General features: G+C 40.2%; 4 protein-coding genes and 1 long non-coding RNA gene across 5 annotated transcripts in view; 2 read left to right on the forward strand and 3 right to left on the reverse strand.

Annotated features, from left to right (window-relative positions):
* The first annotated feature begins 7 nt into the window (after positions 1-7).
* LOC113465781 lies at positions 8-887 on the forward strand. The gene is made up of 2 exons (XR_003390390.1): positions 8-442; positions 622-887. It is a non-coding gene; the product is annotated as an uncharacterized LOC113465781 (long non-coding RNA).
* Positions 888-897: 10 nt separating this feature from the next.
* Positions 898-16,191, reverse strand: LOC103505233 (phosphoribosyl pyrophosphate synthase-associated protein 2; the record flags this gene model as incomplete). Its single annotated transcript, XM_017442338.2, is given in 7 exon segments — positions 898-1,194; positions 8,976-9,223; positions 10,225-10,243; positions 11,756-11,872; positions 12,458-12,610; positions 15,373-15,507; positions 16,013-16,191. Coding segments are annotated over 6 exon segments (773 nt in total), but the record flags the coding sequence as incomplete, so codon positions are not given.
* Positions 1,226-5,619, reverse strand: LOC103505230 (phosphoribosyl pyrophosphate synthase-associated protein 1-like). Its single transcript, XM_008469547.3, has 6 exons — positions 5,436-5,619; positions 4,887-5,006; positions 3,695-3,752; positions 2,898-3,050; positions 2,280-2,426; positions 1,226-1,612 (listed from the first exon to the last, which is right to left on the reverse strand). The coding sequence occupies exons 1-6, from the start codon at positions 5,513-5,515 to the stop codon at positions 1,454-1,456; spliced, it is 717 nt and encodes a 238-aa protein (XP_008467769.1). The 5' UTR covers positions 5,516-5,619; the 3' UTR covers positions 1,226-1,453.
* LOC103505232 (GDP-Man:Man(3)GlcNAc(2)-PP-Dol alpha-1,2-mannosyltransferase-like) lies at positions 6,357-7,238 on the forward strand. The gene is made up of 2 exons (XM_008469548.1): positions 6,357-6,870; positions 7,228-7,238. The coding sequence occupies exons 1-2, from the start codon at positions 6,357-6,359 to the stop codon at positions 7,236-7,238; spliced, it is 525 nt and encodes a 174-aa protein (XP_008467770.1).
* Positions 16,192-21,143: 4,952 nt separating the features above from the next.
* LOC103505234 (beta-mannosidase-like) overlaps positions 21,144-22,073 on the reverse strand; it is a 12,295-nt gene continuing 11,365 nt past the window's right edge. The window contains exons 10-12 of the mRNA XM_026820585.1: positions 21,933-22,061; positions 21,787-21,811; positions 21,144-21,421 (exon numbers count right to left, since the gene is read on the reverse strand). Of these exons, the coding sequence (XP_026676386.1) occupies positions 21,144-21,421; positions 21,787-21,811; positions 21,933-22,061 (432 nt within the window). The remainder of the gene's footprint in view (positions 21,422-21,786; positions 21,812-21,932; positions 22,062-22,073) is intronic.

A 22,073-nucleotide genomic window follows, 5' to 3' on the forward strand; every position in this document is an offset into this window, starting at 1 on the left:
GAATAATTTTTTCACAGTAAAAAAAAAAAAAAAAAAATCATCTTTTTGGAACTGATTTGATCGAAGTAATGGATTTTAATTGTTTGCTCGTCAAAAGAGATTTCCGTAATAGTTTTAATGATTTGATTTGGACTCGAACCACCAATCTCCAGGTCCGAAGTTAACGGCGCTAACCACTTTGATATAAGAGTATGATGACGAGTTTTTTTTTTTTTATATAATTATTGAGAAACCTACCAAATAATATTATTACTCGATACATTATGAAAAAATGTCTTATTTAAAAATATAGCCACAGGTAAGAGAAGGAGTCAAGGGAAATATTTTTCAATTCATATTGAACAAAAGTAAAGAAAACAAACAAAATATTAAACAAACAATAAACAATCAAGCTCACTAACATATTCTTAGGTCCCTATCTCATGGAAATCATGGTTTTCAGGTTGTTAAGGATTTAAAAATATAGACAGAGGTAAGAGAAAGAGTCAAGGGAAATATTTTTCAATTCATATTGAACAAAAGTAAAGAAAACAAACAAAATTTAATATTAAACAAACAATAAACAATCAAGCTCACTAACATATTCTTAGGTCCCTATCTCATGGAAATCATGGTTTTCAGGTTGTTAAGGAGCAGGGCTGTATCCAGGATTTTATTGAGGGGATGCTCCAAATCTTCGGATTTAGCCCCATAGTAAAGTAGCAAAAATGAAGCCCCCGACTCCAACCTTAAATAACGGCCCTGGTGAGGAGTCACATACCACAAATGGAGTACAATAAAATAAATTAACCAAAAGTAAATGTTTATATCCAAGATTCAAGCTCAAAAAAGAGGACGTTTTCTAGGTCCCTTTATCCTATTTGATGGAAACCAGAACCAGAAGTCTGTAACGGCCCTGGTAAGGAGTCACATACCACAAATGGAGTACAATAAAATAAATTAACCAAAAGTAAATGTTTATATCCAAGATTCAAGCTCAAAAAAGAGGACGTTTTCTAGGTCCCTTTATCCTATTTGATGGAAACCAGAAGTCTGAAGTAAAAAGTCCGATTATGCCATCGCAAAAATAATAAAAAAATATTCAAATTAATAGATTTAAATTACTTTAAATATTTGCAAAGTGTGACGTTGCTTTCAAGAACAGGGCATTGGTTAAAGCTGCTGTTTCTCTGTTGCAATCGTTGTTTCTTTAGTCCCTCTGCTGCCCAGAAGTCTGAAGTAAAAAGTCCGATTATGCCATCGCAAAAATAATAAAAAAATATTCAAATTAATAGATTTAAATTACTTTAAATATTTGCAAAGTGTGACGTTGCTTTCAAGAACAGGGCATTGGTTAAAGCTGCTGTTTCTCTGTTGCAATCGTTGTTTCTTTAGTCCCTCTGCTGCACACAATTTCTTTAACTTATCTGTTGCACACAATTTCTTTAATTTATCCGTTCCACTCACTATTTCTCTAGTCTTCCAGCGTGACATTTCGAAACAGATAGGACATGCTCTCTTTGTTATGCATACGTCGAATAGCTTCGGACAGGAGTATGCTGATGTCCACGGTTTTGATTTTCGGGCACTGCAACTTCTGAACGTCGTGAGGTATCGTATTGGTGACAACCACCTGGGAAATGGAAAACAGGAAGAATTAGCTCATATTACGTAGATTTCAAAAATAAAGTAAAAAATATGGGTTCTCATACGAATTTCTTGAGAAATGGCCATTTTTATCCAAAAATTGCCACTTAGCAGTTTTTAATACCACCACTCGATGGACCATATTTATACTCTTTCCTAATCCTAGGGTCGATCAGAATTCAAAAATTCCTAGCCATTCAAAAGATAAATTCTCTGTATTTAATTTAACTCCCTCAATTCTCTGTATTTAATGTAGGTAGTCACTTTTTATGTTTTACTATTCTAGTGTAGGTAATACTAATATTGTAAAATGGGATCTATATCCCGTAAGCTTAATTAACACCGCCGTTTTTATTTCGTAGCAATGGAACAACTGCTACATTAGACGCTTGTGGCCTGTGTCGTAGCATGCCCATCCCGTAGTATGTCTCTCATCAGATGGGCGAGAAGAGACACAATACTTCCCATTTAGGTGCTGGGTCAACACGAGAACAACAAAAAGTAACCCGTTGAAATATTTGCAATCGAAAAACGAGTACCCTGAGACCAGCGCTAGCAAATTAACCTGAAACGGGATGGATATTTAGTGGGTATCGGGCGCGTTTTACATTTGGGGGGTCGTTCTCTTTTCAGGAGGATACATGTACACTTACCTCATCTATGGGTGACTCTTCAATGAGTAGCGGAGCGTCTGAACTGAGTAGCCCGTGAGTAGCGAGTACGTAGATCTTGTATGCTCCTCTGTCTTTGAGTACCTCGGCCGCTGCTACAAAACTATGCACATCGTCTACCATATCATCCTAAAAACAGAAAAGTAAAGAAAAGGTAACTTTGTATTTTCTCCCCCAAGGTTTGGTCATAAATATCGGCCGAACTGTAATTTTCTTGGAACTGGTCCCCAGGACAATTTTGATCTGCACAATTAAAGGAAACATCTCTGCAAAGTATGAGCGATTTGACACGAAAAGTAAAGTCCTGAGAACCACGATCTCACTTTTAGGGTTCCCCCCCCTCCAAATTTCGCTCTACATAGCAGACCTTTAGCTCTGAATAACTGCCGAATCGTACTTTTTGGTAACCCGGCCCAGGGACACTTTTGATCTACATAAACTATCGAAACTCTTCGTGAAACAAAATCCTACTTTACTTGAGGGAGCTGGGCCAAAATTGAAAGTCCTGAGAAACGCGAACTCTTTACCCACAAAAGTTGTGAAGAGGATCTAAATCTAAACTTCACAAAAAAATTATTCATGAATAGAAAAGCTACTTACCACCATAATGGCCACTCTACCCCCCACATCCCCCACAACACTGATGGGGGGTTTCTCCTTGGCTGGATGTTGAGGGACACCCACATCCATCTCCATGGTACGAGAGGAGGGGGGCAGGACAGGGGGAGGGGGAGGAGACGCCCGTCCATCCACCTGGAGCAATAGAATAGAACAGGATAGAATAGAATAGAACAGCATAGAATAGAATAGTACAAAATAGAATTGGATATACCTTATATTACCTTATTCATATTTCCTGGATAGGACTGAGAAGTCCCTTTACTCGCGCAGTCTGAACCACGTCTAATATGTACGTATACATAGCGATAGCGTACGTAGTTATTTCATTCTTCGTCTTCGCCCTTTCCCGTGTACAGACAGGGTCGGCGTTTTTCGCCAGCCTCTCAATCAGCCCTAGCTACTAGCTAGGGTGATTGCTTTGGGCCAAATGTCATGGTTTTGGCTACAAATTTTAAGACACATTTTTTTTTTCTTTATGACAATTTTACAAATTTTATTGATGCCCTTCGCACTCAACCTTTGCTATTTCTTTAGCAAGGGAAATGCAGGCGAGTATACTCCCTGTTTAAAGTCCCACAGCCAGACCAATCTGGTCTACTCCCTGCAAGACACTCACTCCTCTGAGGCTTAGGTGTTGGGATATTGCCCCAAGGGATGGGTTAAGCTTTTAAGACATTCACACTCTTTTACTGTTAAGTCATGAAGTAAAAGAGAGTAAGTGTCTTGCTGGGAGACGTTAAACAGGGAGTAGACCAGCTTGGTTAAATCTCACTCACAGATGGCATAGTCTTGGTCACAAGATCCACAGCAGGAGAAGAGTGCTTACACGGCAGACTTTTTGAGGTAAAAATCATGAAAGAACTTGGCGTGACCCACTACTCTGTACCTAGATCACTAACCATTATTTACCTATAGGTACTAATTATTTATTAAATTCAGTCCTCGTTTCTCCTGAAAATCTCCTCATGACGATTTTAATTGTTTGGGCAATTAAAATTGCAATCGCTTTGATAGGCCGGCTATAACTTTTACGAATAGACGATTGTGACTACCCGAACGGATGTGTTCTCTTCGGTTCCTCAATGTGATAGTTTAGATTGGCGATTAAAAAATAAAAAAAATAAATAAAAAATGTTCGCGGATTTTGCGATTATGTTCGCGGATTTGGCGATTATGTTCGCGGGTTTCGCGATTATGTTCGCGGGTTTCGCGATTATGTTCGCTGATTTCGCGATTATGTTCGCGGATTTCGCGATTATGTTTGCGGATTTCGCGATTATGTTCGCGGATTTGGCGATTTTGTTCGCGGATTTGGCGATTTTGTTCGCGGATTTGGCGATTTTGTTCGCGGATTTGGCGATTTTGTTCGCGGATTTGGCGATTTTGTTCGCGGATTTGGCGATTTTGTTCGCGGATTTGGCGATTTTGTTCGCGGATTTGGCGATTTTAAAAAAGGTACTTGTGCAGAAGTCACATCCATGGAATATTGCTACCACAGGAACTAGCACAAATGAGCAACGACCAGTGTTATTATAGAGTTAGGTTAAATGCAAGAAGGAGTTTTCACAATTAGAGCAGTGAGGTTAGTGTTATTATAGGGTTAGGTTAATTACAAAACGGAGCTTTTCTTTTCCACAGACGTGACTTCTGCATAATTACCCAGAAAAAAAAGGTTATAATTAAAGTGACAGGGTATTGAAAATTTTAGTGGAAATGTACATAAATTGTATTGCCCTTTCTTTCTTTATAATTTAAGAGGTTTGATAGAGGGAACTGTAACATTGTTATGGTTCAACATGAAAGAGAGGACATGTTGGAGAAAAGCCAGCTGCTAGAATGTATTAGGGATAAAGTTTGACAAGGGTGGGAGTCAAACCTGTGACCTAGCTCTTACAAGGCAGGCACATACTACCTTCCATTGAAGCTTGAAAGCCATTTTAACTAGGCATGAACTATTGTTCTACTTACTTAGTTCCAGTCTGAATAATGTAAATGTCTTTCCCCCGCACCGAGTCTCCAATCTCCACCATTGTCTCCCGATTTGTTTTGTGATACACTGAACATGCTCCGAGCTTCACACCCAACCGACTGAAAATGTTAACATTGAAACAACTAAATCAACTGGGTAATTTAAAACTTGGCAGGGCAGAGCACTACCACCATACTTAATCCCAAAAATGAATAGGTAGTCAATTAATTAGATGGCTTGATCTAATTAGTTTAGCTTAAATTAGGGTTGATGGTAAAGTCACATCTTTTACCCTTGGCTATAGTTCATGAATGTGCCATGTAGAACCCACCCTAGTCTGCAGGGGTGGCTAACAACCACATTTGCCATCATGTCTACTGTCTCTTTCAAGCATTGACCCAGTAAGTCTTGGAGATTTTATTTTTAGCTCAGAAACTGGGACAAAAACCCTCCCAACCCCTACTCTAGACTGCTTAATTAAGGGAGGGGTCTGTAAGACAGCTAATAATAGTCCCTTGTACCTGGTACCACATGAATCAATAACTTACCTAGCAACCAAACCAGCCAATTCTGTGGCCGAATTACCAGACAAGATCATAATGTCTGTCGACGCTGGTCCTACGTCCATTTTGCTGGTGTCAGGAACTTAAAAACTAAAAATCACACAGGGAAAATGACTGGAAAAGATACCGCTGTAAAGTTTCCATGAAAAACTTATCAGATTTTTTTTTTTTTTTGCTGGTCCTACGTCCATTTTGCTGGTGTCAGGAACTTAAAAAACTAAAAATCACACAGGGAAAATGACTGGAAAAGATACCGCTGTAAAGTTTCCATGAAAAACTTATCAGATTTTTTTTTTATCTGTAATCAACTTTTTTGTTTGTTTACTTTTTGATTTTTTTATCACTCAGGAGGGAAAAGTGTTCCCTACTGTTTCTTACCAACGAAGAAGACCGAACCGAACTCACACGATTCGATATTTTTATGTTGTCGCCGTCGTGTTTATTGATTATGCAATATGCACAAAAAGAGGATAAATATTTTTTCTTCTTTTTATTCTAGGAAGCTAGGGGAAAAAAAACCTCCCAAAATCTAAAAAACCTCCTTACTTGGCACTTGACAACACTGTTTTGTAGAGCGATAATTTACCGCGGGAATATTTAAATTTTTAGACTTTTCCAAAGGATTTTCGTTTGGCTGTGTATTTTGAGTGACGTTTTCCAATTTTCCTCAGAAAATAGAGTGTTGTTCTCTTATTCTAACGATAAGGATTCTACATTCTACCATTGTGGTGATTGTTACGTGTTATCCATGAAGAATTTTATCCTGGACATTTCAAATAAATGATAGACTAGTGAATCCCTTGCTATCAGTTATCTATGAACAGGTGATGTGTACAGTGTTTTCCAACCTGCAATAATGCTGACAGTGAGATAATAATGTTCTGCTGCCTTTGGACGTCAGTAGTCATGTGGCTGGTCTTTTTGTTCTACTCAATCCTTGCTCTTATACTTCTTCTGATAATAGTTCTACCAATCTCTGTACTTCTCTTCAAATACTATGTAAGTAAGAAACGGAAGAGCTACAATGTACTGAAGACTGTTGCATTTTTCCACCCCTACTGTAATGCTGGAGGAGGGGGTGAGAGGGTACTGTGGACTGCTGTGCTAGCATTGCATCAGAAATACCCAGATTACAAGATTTACATTTACACGGGAGATGTAGATGCTTCTCCGAGTGAAATTATCAAGCGTGCCCATCAACGATTCAACATTGTTCTCCCAGAACAAGCAATTAATTTTGTCTACCTGTACAGGAGGAAGTTTGTTGAAGCCAGTTTGTATCCTTATTTCACATTGCTCGGACAGAGCATTGGATCTATGATTCTGGGAGTTGAGGCCCTCCTCTCATTCCAGCCAGATATCTACATTGATACGATGGGCTATGCATTCACATACCCACTGTTCTCATACATCGGAGGCAGTAAAGTAGCCTGCTACATACACTACCCTACAATAACCAAAGCTCAATCAGCCCTACCTAGGGTGATTGCTTTGAGCTGACATTTGGTTTTGGCTACAAATCTTATTAGATGCCCCTTGCACTCAACCTTTGCTATTTCTTTAGCAAGAGAAATTCAGGCTGGTCTACTCCCTGTTTAAAGTCCCCCAGCCAGACCAAGCTGGTATACTCCCTGTTTAACGTCCCCCGGCCAGACCAAGCTGGTCTACTCCCTGTTTAACGTCCCCCAGCCAAACCAAGCTGGTCTACTCCCTGTTTAAAGACCCCCAGCCAGACATTCACTTTCATTTACTGTATTAAGTCTCATTTACTGTTAAGTCATGAAGTAAAAGAGAGTAAGTGTCTTGCTGGAAGACGTTAAACAGGGAGTAGACCAGCTTGGTTAAATCTCACTCACAGATGGCATAGTCTTGGTCACAAGATCCACGGCAGGAGAAGAGGGGGGAGCGATAGAGGAAGGGGGAGGGGAGGCACGTCCATCTACCTGGGAAAGAGGAGGGGGGAAAAAGGAAGTAGGAAGAGGATGGGAAGAAAGAAGGAGAGAGAAAGGGAGCTAAGAGAAACCAGGTCAGTTTAGAATGGAAGACAAATCATACCAGGTAGAATGGACCGATTTTTTATTATTATTATTATTTTTTTTTGGGTGTAGAAGGGTGACACCGTTGACAAATCTTCCATTACACTGTTGGTGAGAGAGACCTTTACTGCCGTGCTAAGCGAAAACGCCGTATGTCAAAAAAATCGATTTTTGGTTTTTGGTGCCAAATGGTTCCTATGATCCTAAATTTTGATCCTTTTTTTTATCCTAAACCCCTTAAAAACCACTAAAACGTTTTGCCATATGTCAAAAACGTATGTTTGCCGTATAGATTGAAATCTTTAAATTCGATTTCCCGAAAGTAGGGTTTTTTGACATACGGCGTTTTCGCTTAGCACGGCAGTATATTACAACGCCTTTATGTTCCTAAGTACGCTTTATTGATACAATTCACGTCGATTCAACCTTTTAAAAAGGTACCTACGTTTTATTGAACATAAATATCCAACCCGTTACTCACCTCATCAGATTCACTCTCTATCAGGCAGACCTGACAGGTACACCTTATCAGGCCGGCCTGTCAGGTCTACCTCATACTGATAAAAAGAAGAAATTTTTTTTCTTTTGACAATCAATAGGTACTTTGTCAATGTGTCGTTAATTTGGCGTATAAACTTTTTTACTATAGGACCTATAAACATGCCTATCCTAAGGTAAATTTAATGAAATAAATCATGATAATAGGAACATAATATTTTAGCATTTCTTTATTTTCATCTTATCTAGGATAAAATTTCATTTTTATTCTAGGTACCTACCTATACCTGTACCTGCTACATAGAAAGATAAGGATATAATTTTATTATTCAAGACATCATAATAAATCAATATTATTATTTCAAAATAAATTAGTTACCTAGGTTCCTACATAACTGCACTTCGAATAGAAAAGGAAAGCAGGACAAGAAAAAGGTAGCCTTTCCCAGAACGAACCTCATTAGAGTTCCCACCGGAATCGAATCGCGACTTAGCGCTTACAAGGCAGGTGCGCTAACCCCTCAAGCTAAGACCAGCCACTCACTATCAGGTAGACCTGACAGAGGCGGAGCTTTTCAGCCGTACCTGATAGTGATTGTGCCCATCAGAGATATCAGGCGAACCTGATCAGCTGTACCTGTCAGGTCTAACTGATAGTAAGTGGCTGACCTAACTAGCCTGGGTGTAATCTGGATTTATATCTTTATTAACTTTTTTACTAGCAACCAGGAATCTTATTTTATTATTATGTTAAGGCGGTCTCTTTCTGATCCCTTGTGTGCCGCGTCCATTTTAGTTTATGACTAGGCGTCTTATTTACTTAATCTAGTAGTGGCGTATAAAATAATGTACTAGCAACACGCCTAGAACCAAGGACCATTGCATGGACGGTAGAGTAGCAGCTGATGAGGACTGCTCTAGTTTGGTTGGCTTTTGGTGTGCTGGATCAAATTGGACATCTAAAAAAAAAAAAAAAAAAAAGAGGTGTAACCTCTCTGCTGCACACAATTTCTTTAACTTATCTGTTGCACACAATTTCTTTAATTTATCCGTTCCACTCACTATTTGTTTAGTCTTCCAGCGTGACATTTCGAAACAGATAGGACATGCTCTCTTTGTTATGCATACGTCGAATAGCTTCGGACAGGAGTATGCTGATGTCCACGGTTTTGATTTTCGGGCACTGCAACTTCTGAACGTCGTGAGGTATCGTATTGGTGACAACCACCTGGGAAATGGAAAACAGGAAGAATTAGCTCATATTACGTAGATTTCAAAAATAAAGTAAAAAATATGGGTTCTCATACGAATTTCTTGAGAAATGGCCATTTTTATCCAAAAATTGCCACTTAGCAGTTTTTAATACCACCACTCGATGGACCATATTTATACTCTTTCCTAATCCTAGGGTCGATCAGAATTCAAAAATTCCTAGCCATTCAAAAGATAAATTCTCTGTATTTAATTTAACTCCCTCAATTCTCTGTATTTAATGTAGGTAGTCACTTTTTATGTTTTACTATTCTAGTGTAGGTAATACTAATATTGTAAAATGGGATCTATATCCCGTAAGCTTAATTAATAATAATAATAAAAAAAAAAAAAAAAAAAAAAAAAAATGCTGGGAATCGCCGGAATCGAATCCAGGACCTTCTGTGTGCTAATATACTTACACTGTCCTGAATATATTGCAGGAGGAAAGGTGATGCTCTCAGATTATCCACAGGGCAGTCAAAGAAACCTTGTATCTCCTCTGCTGCACACAATTTCTTTAACTTATCTGTTGCACACAATTTCTTTAATTTATCCGTTCCACTCACTATTTCTCTAGTCTTCCAGCGTGACATTTCGAAACAGATAGGACATGCTCTCTTTGTTATGCATACGTCGAATAGCTTCGGACAGGAGTATGCTGATCGCATTTTACCTGAAAATAATGTTGTTTTTGTTATTTACAAATGCGAAAATTGACAAATTAAGCCATTTTTACCCCTGTCATCCCATTATTTAATTACAATATCAATGTTGGCTTCTCTGGCAGGACATTTGCACAAATCGCTGACATTCATTTAAGTAGGTACCTGGAAATAAATGTTTCAAAGAAATATTCAATTTGGTGGACCAAAAACTTGGTTCAATTCCCACCCAGTGCTAACTTTATACAAAACAGATAGAAAGAAACAATCAGTAAAATTTATTGTTGGACTGCCTCAAAGTTTAGTTTGGTTCTTGGAGTGTTTGGCTTTCTCCTATCTCGTTCTACTTTTCTCTTTGAATTTGTGGAGATAAGATCTTTGTTGTTACAGTTTCCTTTATCAAATCTCTCTCTCTCTCTCTCTCTCTCTCTCTCTCTCTCTCCCTCTCTCTCCCTCTCTTTCTCCCTCTCTTTCTCCCTCTCTTTCTCCCTCTCTTTCTGTCTTTATTTATTTAGGAGAGAGAAAAAAGGTTGTTTCACCTTTTATATTTTAGTTTGTAATGATGACACATCCACTACATTGAATTTTATGGGTGAGTCACAATCATAACATTTTCATCCTATAATGTCTCTTACATCAGATAGGTGATAAGATGATAAGAGACACAATACTTCCAATTTAGCTGGTGAGTCAAACATTGTCAGTAAGTAAGTAAATAAGTAACAAAAATAAATATCTGCAACTTAATTGGGAGTTTTTTTTTTTTTTTAATCAATGATGGGGTTTATTTACCTTATCCTAAAAATATACAGCCCCTTGTGTAACTGACTGACTCACTCACTCACTCACTCACTGACTCACGTATACAAATTCTAACCCACTTCACATTAGACTCGTGTGGTCTGTGTCGAAGCATACCCTTACCTTCCTACCACTTACCACAGTGACTAGAGGAGTTTTCACACTCCTAAACGGACGTGTGTCATTCCACGCATACGACTCGGTTACTATGGTAACATTATGGAGAGGTCTATTTGGATCATTCAACAGGACAACTTCCAGAGTACGGGATGAGACGTTGAAAACAGGCGAAATAAGGACGGGGGCGAAGAATTTGCGCGCGAAATAGTGAAGCATTTTCCAGTTACCATCATAATCTGCGAAAAAAATAAAAAAATAAAAAATAAATAAATAAAATTAGTTCAGCACAGAATAAATAAAAATTGGCCAGCCTAGTAAGCGCTAGGCCGCTGGTTAGATTCCTGCCCGGGGTGGATTTTATCCTGAAGGGATAATGCTCGTTCTCGGAACGGCTGTCTTTCTCCTATCCTATCTTCCTTCTCTCTTCGATTTCGGGACGATTAAGACCTTAACAGTTAGAGTTCCTTCTATCAAACCTCTTCAAAAAAGTAAAATTAAACTTACCACTAGAGGACCAGGTAGGGGCTTGCCACACATATCGTTGAGTTGCCAATAGAGGGCGCCTATGTTGTGTGTTTTGGCTGAGAGTTATGTAGGTAGAACGCAAAACTTACCAATAGAGAACCAGGTAGGGGCTTGCCACACATCTTGATTTGCCAATAGTGGTTTCGGCTGAGGGTTAGGTAGAACGTAAAACTTACCAATAGAGGATCAAGTAATTAATTTTGTTTATTTGTACAGGAGGAAGTTTGTTGAAGCCAGTTTGTATCCTTATTTCACATTGCTTGGACAGAGCATTGGATCTATGATTCTGGGAGTTGAGGCCCTCCTCTCATTCCAGCCAGATATCTACATTGATACAATGGGCTATGCATTCACATACCCACTGTTCTCATACATCGGAGGCAGTAAAGTAGCCTGCTACATACACTACCCTACAATAACCAAAGAGTAGCCCGTGAGTAGCGAGTACGTAGATCTTGTATGCTCCTCTGTCTTTGAGTACCTCGGCCGCTGCTACAAAACTATGCACATCGTCTACCATATCATCCTAAAAACAGAAAAGTAAAGAAGGTTTCCCCCCAAGGTTTGGTCATAAATATCGGCCGAACTGTAATTTTCTTGGAACTGGTCCCCAGGACAATTTTGATCTGCACAATTAAAGGAAAGGTAACTTTGTATTTTCTCCCCCAAGGTTTGGTCATAAATATCGGCCGAACTGTAATTTTCTTGGAACTGGTCCCCAGGACAATTTTGATCTGCACAATTAAAGGAAACATCTCTGCAAAGTATGAGCGATTTGACACGAAAAGTAAAGTCCTGAGAACCACGATCTCACTTTTAGGGTTCCCCCCCCTCCAAATTTCGCTCTACATAGCAGACCTTTAGCTCTGAATAACTGCCGAATCGTACTTTTTGGTAACCCGGCCCAGGGACACTTTTGATCTACATAAACTATCGAAACTCTTCGTGAAACAAAATCCTACTTTACTTGAGGGAGCTGGGCCAAAATTGAAAGTCCCGAGAAACGCGAACTCTTTTTGAGTTTTTCTTCTGTGATACCCACAAAAGTTGTGAAGAGGATCTAAATCTAAACTTCACAAAAAAATTATTCATGAATAGAAAAGCTACTTACCACCATAATGGCCACTCTACCCCCCACATCCCCCACAACACTGATGGGGGGTTTCTCCTTGGCTGGATGTTGAGGGACACCCACATCCATCTCCATGGTACGAGAGGAGGGGGGCAGGACAGGGGGAGGGGGAGGAGACGCCCGTCCATCCACCTGGAGCAATAGAATAGAATAGTACAAAATAGAATTGGATATACCTTATATTACCTTATTCATATTTCCTGGATAGGACTGAGAAGTCCCTTTACTCAGGATAGAATAGAATAGAACAGCATAGAATAGAATAGTACAAAATAGAATTGGATATACCTTATATTACCTTATTCATATTTCCTGGATAGGACTGAGAAGTCCCTTTACTCGCGCAGTCTGAACCACGTCTAATATCTACGTATACGCAGCGTACGTAGTTATTTCATTCTTCGTCTTCGCCCTTTCCCGTGTACAGACAGGGTCGGCGTTTTTCGCCAGCCTCTCAATCAGCCCTAAGCTTCACACCTAACCGACTGAAAATTGAAACAACTAAATCAACTTTGAAACAACTAAATCAACTGGTTAATTTAAAACTTGGCAGGGCAGAGCACTACCACCATACTTAATCCCAAAAATGAATAGGTAGTCAATTAATTAGATGGCTTAATCTAATTAGTTTAGCTTAAATTAGGGTTGTTGGTAAAGTCACATCTTTTACCCTTGGCTGTAGTTCGTAAATGTGCCATGTAGAACCCACCCTAGTCTGCAGGGGTGGCTAACAACCACATTTGCCATCATGTCTATTGTCTCTTTCAAGCATTGACCCAGTAAGTCTTGGAGGTTTTATTTTTAGCTCAGAAACTGGGACAAAAACCCTCCCAACCCCTACTCTAGACTGCTTAATTAAGGGAGGGGTCTGTAAGACAAGTTATGAGCTGAAATTAAACAAGAAGAGTTATGAGCTGAAATTAAACAAGAAGAGTTATGAGCTGAAGCAATATGCACAAAAAGAGGAAAAAAATGACCGAACGAAGCGAAGATTTTCTTCTCTTTTTTTCTTTTGACAATCAATAGGTACTTTGTCAATGTGTCGTTAATTTGGCGTATAAACTTTTTTACTATAGGAATAGGACCCATAAACATGCCTATCCTAAGGTAAATTTTAATGAAATAAATCATGATAATAGGAACATAATATTTTAGCATTTCTTTGTTTGAAGGGTAGCTTGTTAAGGTGTGTCCACACATAGTCGATCTGAACCGTCCACACTGCCTCGATAACATAGATTCACCTCGTCGATCGACGGCCGTTCGACTATGGTTGGACACAACTTTAGAGTAAGCTTGGAGGGTAGGTTCATGTAAATAGCGCACCTGCCTTTTATAAAAATATTGTAAAAAATAGTCCCTGTATTACCAGTCTTGGTGTAGTGAGCCTGCCTTCTAAGCGCTAGGTCACGGGTTCGGTTTCCGAACGGGGCGAACTTTATCCTAAGAACGAAAGGGTAAGGTTCGTCCTCAACAACGTCCGACTTTCTCCTATCCGATCTCCCATATCTCTACGATTTCAGGACGATAAAACCTCCGTTGTTACAGTTCCCTATATCGGAAGGCGCTGCGACCCCTTGACGTTCCCGCGCCTCTCGGCACGCTTGATCAAAGCTAAAAAAGTAAGTAGCTACCATTTTTAACCCATTGTACTTACTATCTCCGTATATATTGCTGTACGGATTGTCGGCCAGGGCATATTTAGCCTTTTCACTCTCGATTCCATTGGTCGGACTTGATGTCAAATAGGGCCGAGTAGGGTCATATTGGAGGACAATGGGCTTCAATGTGTTAACATAAAGCTCGGCGTATTCCTTGTAATAGAGCTCTGGGTTTTCGCGAATATACCTGAAATATGACACAAAAGGGTTAAAGAATCTAAAGGTTATATTCAAAAGTTCATTTCCCCCCCTTTTAGGCGCTTCAAAAGTTAATCTTTAGAAGCAGATCTATGATGGCGAGAGAAACCGAATGAATTGGTTCTTGTGAAGATACCGTGCTAAGCGAAAACGCCGTATGTCAAAAAAATTGATTTTTGGTTTTTGGTGCCAAATGGTTCCTAATGTCCTAAATTTTGATCCTTTTTTTTTATCCTAAACCCCTTAAAAACCACTAAAACGTTTTGCCATATGTCAAAAACGTATGTTTGCCGTATAGATTCAAATCTTTAAACTTTCCCGAAAGTAGGGATTTTTGGCATACGGCGTTTTCGCTTAGGACGGCAGTATATTACAATGCCTTTACGTACCTAAGTACGCTTTATTGATACAATTCACGTCGTTTCAACCTTTTAAAAAGGTGCCTACGTTTTATTGAACATAAATATCCAATCCGTTACTCACCTCATCAGATTCACTCTCTATCAGGCAGACCTGACAGGTACACAGGTGGGTAAGTATGCATCACAATAAGATGTGTATTATTTATTACTATATTTAATCTACAATACTTATCATAAAAAAATTAAGATAAAAGAATACACAAATTGGCACATTTTATTGACTTTTAAAGTCCATTTCATAGTTTAAGTTATTTTTCATATTGTATTACTTATCACTGTTATTATTATTTATTGATGCAAATAAATTACAAATTACAAAACAAATTACACCTTGTCAGGTCTACCTCATACTGAATGGTAGGCTTTACTCACCTCATCAGATTCACTTTCTTTCTGCTCACCGTGAATGACAGCAATTCCCAGACGTAACCTCTCAGCATAGGAGGTGGCTTTCTTAGCGGCCCCAGGGTTCTTAGCAACAATGACTGCGTTCTTATAATCAGGGATCTGAGAAACATGAGAAATTAAAACTCTATCAGGCAGACCTGACAGGTACACCTTATCAGGCCGGCCTGTCAGGTCTACCTCATACTGAATGGTGGGCTTTACTCACCTCATCAGATTCACTTTCTTTCTGTTCACCGTGAATGACAGCAATTCCCAGACGTAACCTCTCAGCATAAGAGGTGGCTTTCTTAGCGGCCCCAGGGTTCTTAGCAACAATGACTGCGTTCTTATAATCAGGGATCTGAGAAACATGAGAAATTAAAATTGGAAATTAAAAATAATAAATGACCTACAACAATATACATATTAACACTGAAGAGGATTTTCAAAAGTAGCAATGCAATTGCCCTCACGAGGCTGACTGCATCCTGTATTAAAAAAAAATGGATGCTCCAAATAATAAGCAATTATTTAAGTATTTTCGGTGAGCTCTTGCAGGCTCGTAGATTCGTAGAAGCTTAACTTAACCCACCCTTTAGGGCTGTCTGCCCCTACACCTAAGCCCCAGGTGGGTGTTTTGTGTATAGAGTCGATCTGAACTGGGCTATGGGGGTGGTAAATGCTAGTGTCTATTAGCCTCACAAGGCTGAGTGCAACCTTCATTCCAGAGACATCACAAGGCTGAGTGCAACCTTCATTCCAGAGACAGAGTCAAAATAAAACTAGGTATTTTCATTAAGAAGAAAAAAAAATGCTGGGAATCGTCGGAATCGAATCCAGGATCTTCTGTGTGCCAATATACTTACACTGTCCTGAATATATTGCAGGAGGAAAGGTGATGCTCTCAGATTATCCACAGGGCAGTCAAAGAAACCTTGTATCTCCTTCTGATGAAGATCCATTGTGATAATATGTTTCAGACCTGACGTACACATCATCTTGGCCAGGAGTTTGGACACAATACAACCTCGCTTCCGCATTTTACCTGAAAATAATGTTGTTTTTGCTATTTACAAATGCGAAAATTGACAAATTAAGTCATTTTCCCCCCTGTCATCCCAATATTTAACTACAATATCAATGCTGGCTTCTCTGCCAGGACATTTACACAAATGGCTGGCATTCATTTAAGTAGGTACCTGGAAATATGTTTCAAAGAAATATTCAATTTTTGTTTGGTGGACCAAAAACTTGGTTCGATTCCCACCCAGTGCGAACTTTATACAAAACAGATAGAGAGAAACAATCAATAAAATTTATTGTTGAACTGCCTCAAAGTTTAGTTTTTGCCAGCCTAGTTAGCTTAGTTGGTAGTGCGTCTGCCTTGTAAGCGCTAGGCCGCGGGTTCGATTCCCGCCCGGTGGATTTATTGGACCATAAAAATACATTTATTTGTTAAAAAGGCATTTAAAGCCAGCGGCGATAGCAGATTGATTGCAGCTGTCCGAAAGGTTCACTGAAGCTAGGCAACGTACCGCGTGGTTGGTTTTCAGCAGGGTGATCATCAGGGCAATCACGTGCTACTGGAATTCCCCGGTCCTACTCTGGCTGGGTTAATATTAGGAGGCGGGTAGCTTGTCATGGAATGGAGGGTAAAACCCCCGTCATTACAAATACAAATATTAGTACCGTAGTTATAAAGTATAAACCAATTTAATTAAAATGGCGGACTTTTCTAACAAAATTCCTGTGTGCGGAGTCCAGTGAGTCCAGGACTATTGGACCCTTTTATAAACCCATACAAAAGAAGTTATTTTTACCTTGACTTTAGGGTCCGTCATATACTTGGTTGAGTTCTTGAGGGGGGCCAAGTATAGATAGTTGGGCTCCATGAGAGGGGCGGGACCGGAGGGGGGTGTGGTCTCCCTGATCTGAAAATGGGAGAGAAAACTAGATGTTGAAGAGAATTTTCAAATTTCTGCCCAGGTCAAGGCTCGAACCAGGCCTTTCCGTCGATACTTTCGTCTTTTTCCTCATCTTTGTTGTTTTTATTTATTATTATTATTTTATTACGAGCCCTTAAAATACATCTAGGTAGAACCTTGACAATATTGGACCAGTGTGTAGGACTGTTGGAATCCTTTATAGACACATAAAAAAAAGAAGTTATTTTTACCTTGATTTCAGGGTCCTTCATATACTTGGTTGAGTTCTTGAGGGGGGCCAAGTATAGATAGTTGGGCTCCATGAGAGGGGCGGGACCGGAGGGGGGTGTGGTCTCTACGGCTGACACTTTGATGTAGTAAGCGGCAATATGGTGATGAGCGGAATGGGGTAGTAACTCGGACAGGGGTTTGGTTAGGACTTTGTGAACTGAATTACTTTCCTGTTGACGAAGAAAATTAAAATGTGAACATAAATAAATCCTATTTTTCTTCGCCTTTCCCCGTGCACAGACGGGGTCGTCGTTTTTCGTCAGCCTCTCAATCAGCCCTACCTAGAGTGATTGCTTTGTGCTGAGATTTGGTTTTGGCTACAAATTTTACGCACTCAACCTTTGCTATATCTTTAGCAATGGTAATTCAGGCTGGTATACTCCCTGTTTATAATCCCCCAGCCAGTACATGTACATAAAACTCCGACAAAAAAACTAAAAAAAAAAAAAAAAAAAGACTCGGACAGCGGTTTGGTTAGGACTTTGTGAACTGAATTGCTTTCCTGTGGACGAAGAAAATTAAAATGTGAACATAAAAAGGTAAATCTTCTTTTTCTTCGCCTTTTCCCGTGTACAGACCGGGTCGTCGTTTTTGTCAGCCTCTCAATCAGCCCTACCTAGAGTGATTGCTTTGGGCTGAGATTTGGTTTTGGCTACAAATTTTACGCACTCAACCTTTGTTATATCTTTAGCAATGGTAATTCAGGCTGGTATGCTCCCTGTTTATAGTCCCCCAGCCAGTACATGTACATAAAACTCCGACAAAAAAAAATCTAAAAAAAGAAAAAAAAGACGATTGTTTCATCGCCGTTTGTATCTCGCAGCAATGAAACAGCTACTACATTAGACTCGTGTGGTCTGTGTCGTAGCATACCCTTACCTTCCTACCACTTACCACAGTGACTAGAGGAGTTTTCACGCTCCTAAACGGACGTGTGTCATTCCACGCATACGACTCGGTTACTATGGTAACATTATGGAGAGGTCTATTTGGATCATTCAACAGGACAACTTCCAGAGTACGGGATGAGACGTTGAGAACAGGCGAAATAAGGACGGGAGCGAAGAATTTGCGCGCGAAATAGTGAAGCATTTTCCAGTTACCATCATAATCTGCGAAAAAAATAAAAAAATAAAAAATAAATAAATAAAATTAGTTCAGCACAGAATAAATAAAAATTGGCCAGCCTAGTAAGCGCTAGGCCGCTGGTTAGATTCCTGCCCGGGGTGGATTTTATCCTGAAGGGATAATGTTCGAATTGTTCGTTCTCGGAACGGCTGACTTTCTCCTATCCTATCTTCCTTCTCTCTTCGATTTCAGGACGATAAGACCTTAACAGTTAGAGTTCCCTCTATCAAACCTCTTCAAAAAAGTAAAATTAAACTTACCAATAAAGGACCAGGTAGGGGCTTGCCACACATCGTTGAGTTGCCAATAGAGGGCGCCCATGTTCTGGGTTTCTGTTGAGGGTTAGGTAGAACGCAAAACTTACCAATGAAGGACCAAGTAGGGGCTTGCCACACATCGTTGAGTTGCCAATAGAGGGCGCCCATGTTGTGTGTTTTGGCTGAGAGTTAGGTAGAACACAAAACTTGATTTTATCCTGAAGGGATAAGGTTCGTTCTCGGAACGGCTGGCTTTCTCCAATCCTATCTTCCTTCTCTCTTCGATTTCAGGACGATAAGACCTTAACAGTTGGAGTTCTCTCTATCAAACCTCTTTAAAAAGGTAAAATTAAACTTACCTATAAAGGACCAGGTAGGGGCTTGCCACACATCGTTGAGTTGCCAATAGAGGGCGCCCATGTTGTGTGTTTTGGCTGAGAGTTAGGTAGAACACAAAACTTACCAATAGAAGACCAGGTAGGGGCTTGCCACACATCTTGATTTGCCAATAGTGGTTTCGGCTGAGGGTTAGGTAGAACGTAAAACTTACCAATAGAGGACCAAGTAGGGGCTTGCCACACATCGTTGAGTTGCCAATAGAGGGCACCCATGTTGTGCCCACTGCCATCTTCTCTGAGTACGCCCTTGTCTCTTCTCATCTGCTCTGTGATGGTCTTGATAGCACCAGCCTGGTAGATCTGTGCAGAAAAGAGGAAAAGTTAGAGGGAAAATGTGAACTCCACAGGGCAGTATCAAATTTCTCGGAATTAAATAATTCCTAGGATGAAATGGCATATACCTTTTACAAAGGGTAGGGGCTTGCCACACATCGTTGAGTTGCCAATAGAGAGCGCCCATGTTGTGCCCACTGCCATCTTCTCTGAGTACGCCCTTGTCTCTTCTCATCTGCTCTGTGATGGTCTTGATAGCACCAGCCTGGTCAGTGGCGTAGCGTCCATGTAGGGCGTGTATGGCGGCCATACACTCAAAATTTACTCAAATACCCTTAAATATTGACTTTAAATTTTACAAAGCGACCTTCTTTCTTGTAAGAGGTTTGATAGGGGGAACTGTAACTGTCAAGGTCTTATCGTTCCGAAAGCGAAGAGAGAAAAACAGGATAGGAGAAAGCCTGCCGTTCCGAGAACGAACCTTATCTGATTAGCATAAATTTCGTCTAGGGCTGGAATCAAATCTGCGTCCTAAGGCTAGAAATCGTATCTGGTCGTATCCAACAGTCCACCTACTACTATTACGGCTATTGCCTAACATAACTAATACTGGGGTAAAGGGACTTTTTAGAGCCTTTAGTTCTGTTTGGGCAGTATACACAAGTGCCTACTCCAATAGAACTACAGTCTCACCTGACTCAAATATGCGAAGTATTCCAGCGTCAGAACTACAGTCTCACCTGACTCAAATATGCGAAGTATTCCAGCGTCAAATTCCCGATCTCAAATTGGTGGCCCACCGACGATTCCAGAATACCGGTATCAGTCAGCTAATTTTCGTATTCCTTATTGCCAATCAGTTGAGTTTTATGATCCCGAAAGTGGTTTTTCCTGTACTACTGGAAAATGGTACGACTTTTCCGAAATTTCCGAAATTTTCTTTCGCCAAACGATTTAAACCGCCGTTTTGCATATTGCCTTATGGTCAGTCAGCTAATTTTCGCACTCCTTATGGCCAATCAGTTGAATTTTGTGTAATCAGTTCCGCTACCATCTTCTCTGAGTACGCCCTTGTCTCTTCTCATCTGCTCCGTGATGGTCTTGATAGCACCAGCCTGGTAGATCTGTGCAGATAGGACAAAAGTACAAGTTACCTAAGTAGTTTATTTAGAGATTTAGACTGTCACCTTAGAACAAGTAGTTCCAGTTCCATTTTACTAACAAAAGGTTCGAGAAAAAATTTGGACTCCACGGGGCAGTATAAAATTCCTCGGAATTACCCGATTCCTTGGAAGAAATGGCATACAGGTACCCTTTATGAAGCGACCTTGAATTCGATTCTTTTTTCTTTTCCGTAAGAGGTTTGACAGAGGGAACTGTAACTGTTAAGGTCTTATCGTTCCGAAAGCGAAGAAAGAATGAGGACAGGATAGGTTGTAGGAAAAAGCTAGTCGTTTCGAGAACGAACCTTATCTGATTAGCATAAAGTTCGTCTCGGGCTGGAATCAAATCTGCGACCTAGCGCGTCCTAAGGTTAGAAATCGTATCTGGTCGTATCCAACAGTCCACCTACTACTATTACGGCTATTGCCTAATATAACTAATACTGGGGTAAAGGGACTTTTTAGAGCCTTTAGTTCTGTTTGGGCAGTATACACGAGTGCCTACTCCAATAGAACTACAGTCTCACCTGACTCAAATAAGCGAAGTATTCCAGCGTCAGAACTACAATCTCACCTGACTCAAATATGCGAAGTATTCCAGCGTCAAATTCCCGATCTCAAATTGGTGGCCCACCGACGATTCCAGAATACCGGTACCGCCCGCCAAATGTTGGCGAGAATCGAAGAACGGAGTCCGCCAAGAGGCTAGGTCAGCCTCGGTAGCTACCTTCTGGAAGGTGGATAGTTGGGGGAGCGACTGAATACCGAATTCCGAGCAGAATCGGGACTTTGGGGCGGTGGAGGGGTCCCAGAGGTTTTGATAGTAGTCGTAGTTATGAGCTGAAATTAAACAAGAAGAGTTATGAGCTGAAATTAAACAAGAAGAGTTGGGGTGGGGCCGACAGAAACATACTCGTAGGTATTTTAATTTAGAAATTTTCTAGACAGATGCCTATCTACCTAATAAACACAATTTTTTTCACAAAAACATGCCAATGAGATATCACCACATGTGTAATAAATGATGTTCACGACAGGGCAGAAACACGTACATATCTCTAATAGGTGAGTAAAGTACCTTCATGCTCGTAAATTGTCAATGTCTATGTTCTGTGACAAGTAGAACAAGTACCTACCTACAAAGTAATATCATGAAGTGCCTATCTACTTATAAAAAGAGTCAGATCCGAAAACATGAAACTCACTATTCAACTCTCTTTCAGCCAAAGTCTCTCGAACTTGACACAGAGATTCGATAAATTATGTAGAATCTATCGTCACTTCCCTCTACCTGCTCGATACTCTTTGCACTCTGTTTTTAGAATAATTTCCACGAGGTAGCACCACTTACCGCTGGTACCATAAGGGTAGACACCACCTCGATCTCCCCATGACCAGGCTCAGCATTCACCAAACTATCCACCCGGAGTGGCTTCTTCCCTACCGCCAACTCAGCGGTCAGTTTAGCCTTCACGACAGCCTGGGACAGGCC

Source organism: Diaphorina citri, unplaced genomic scaffold (genome assembly GCF_000475195.1).
Source record: "Diaphorina citri unplaced genomic scaffold, Diaci psyllid genome assembly version 1.1 scaffold158, whole genome shotgun sequence".
In the NCBI taxonomy this organism is placed as follows: domain Eukaryota; kingdom Metazoa; phylum Arthropoda; class Insecta; order Hemiptera; family Psyllidae; genus Diaphorina; species Diaphorina citri.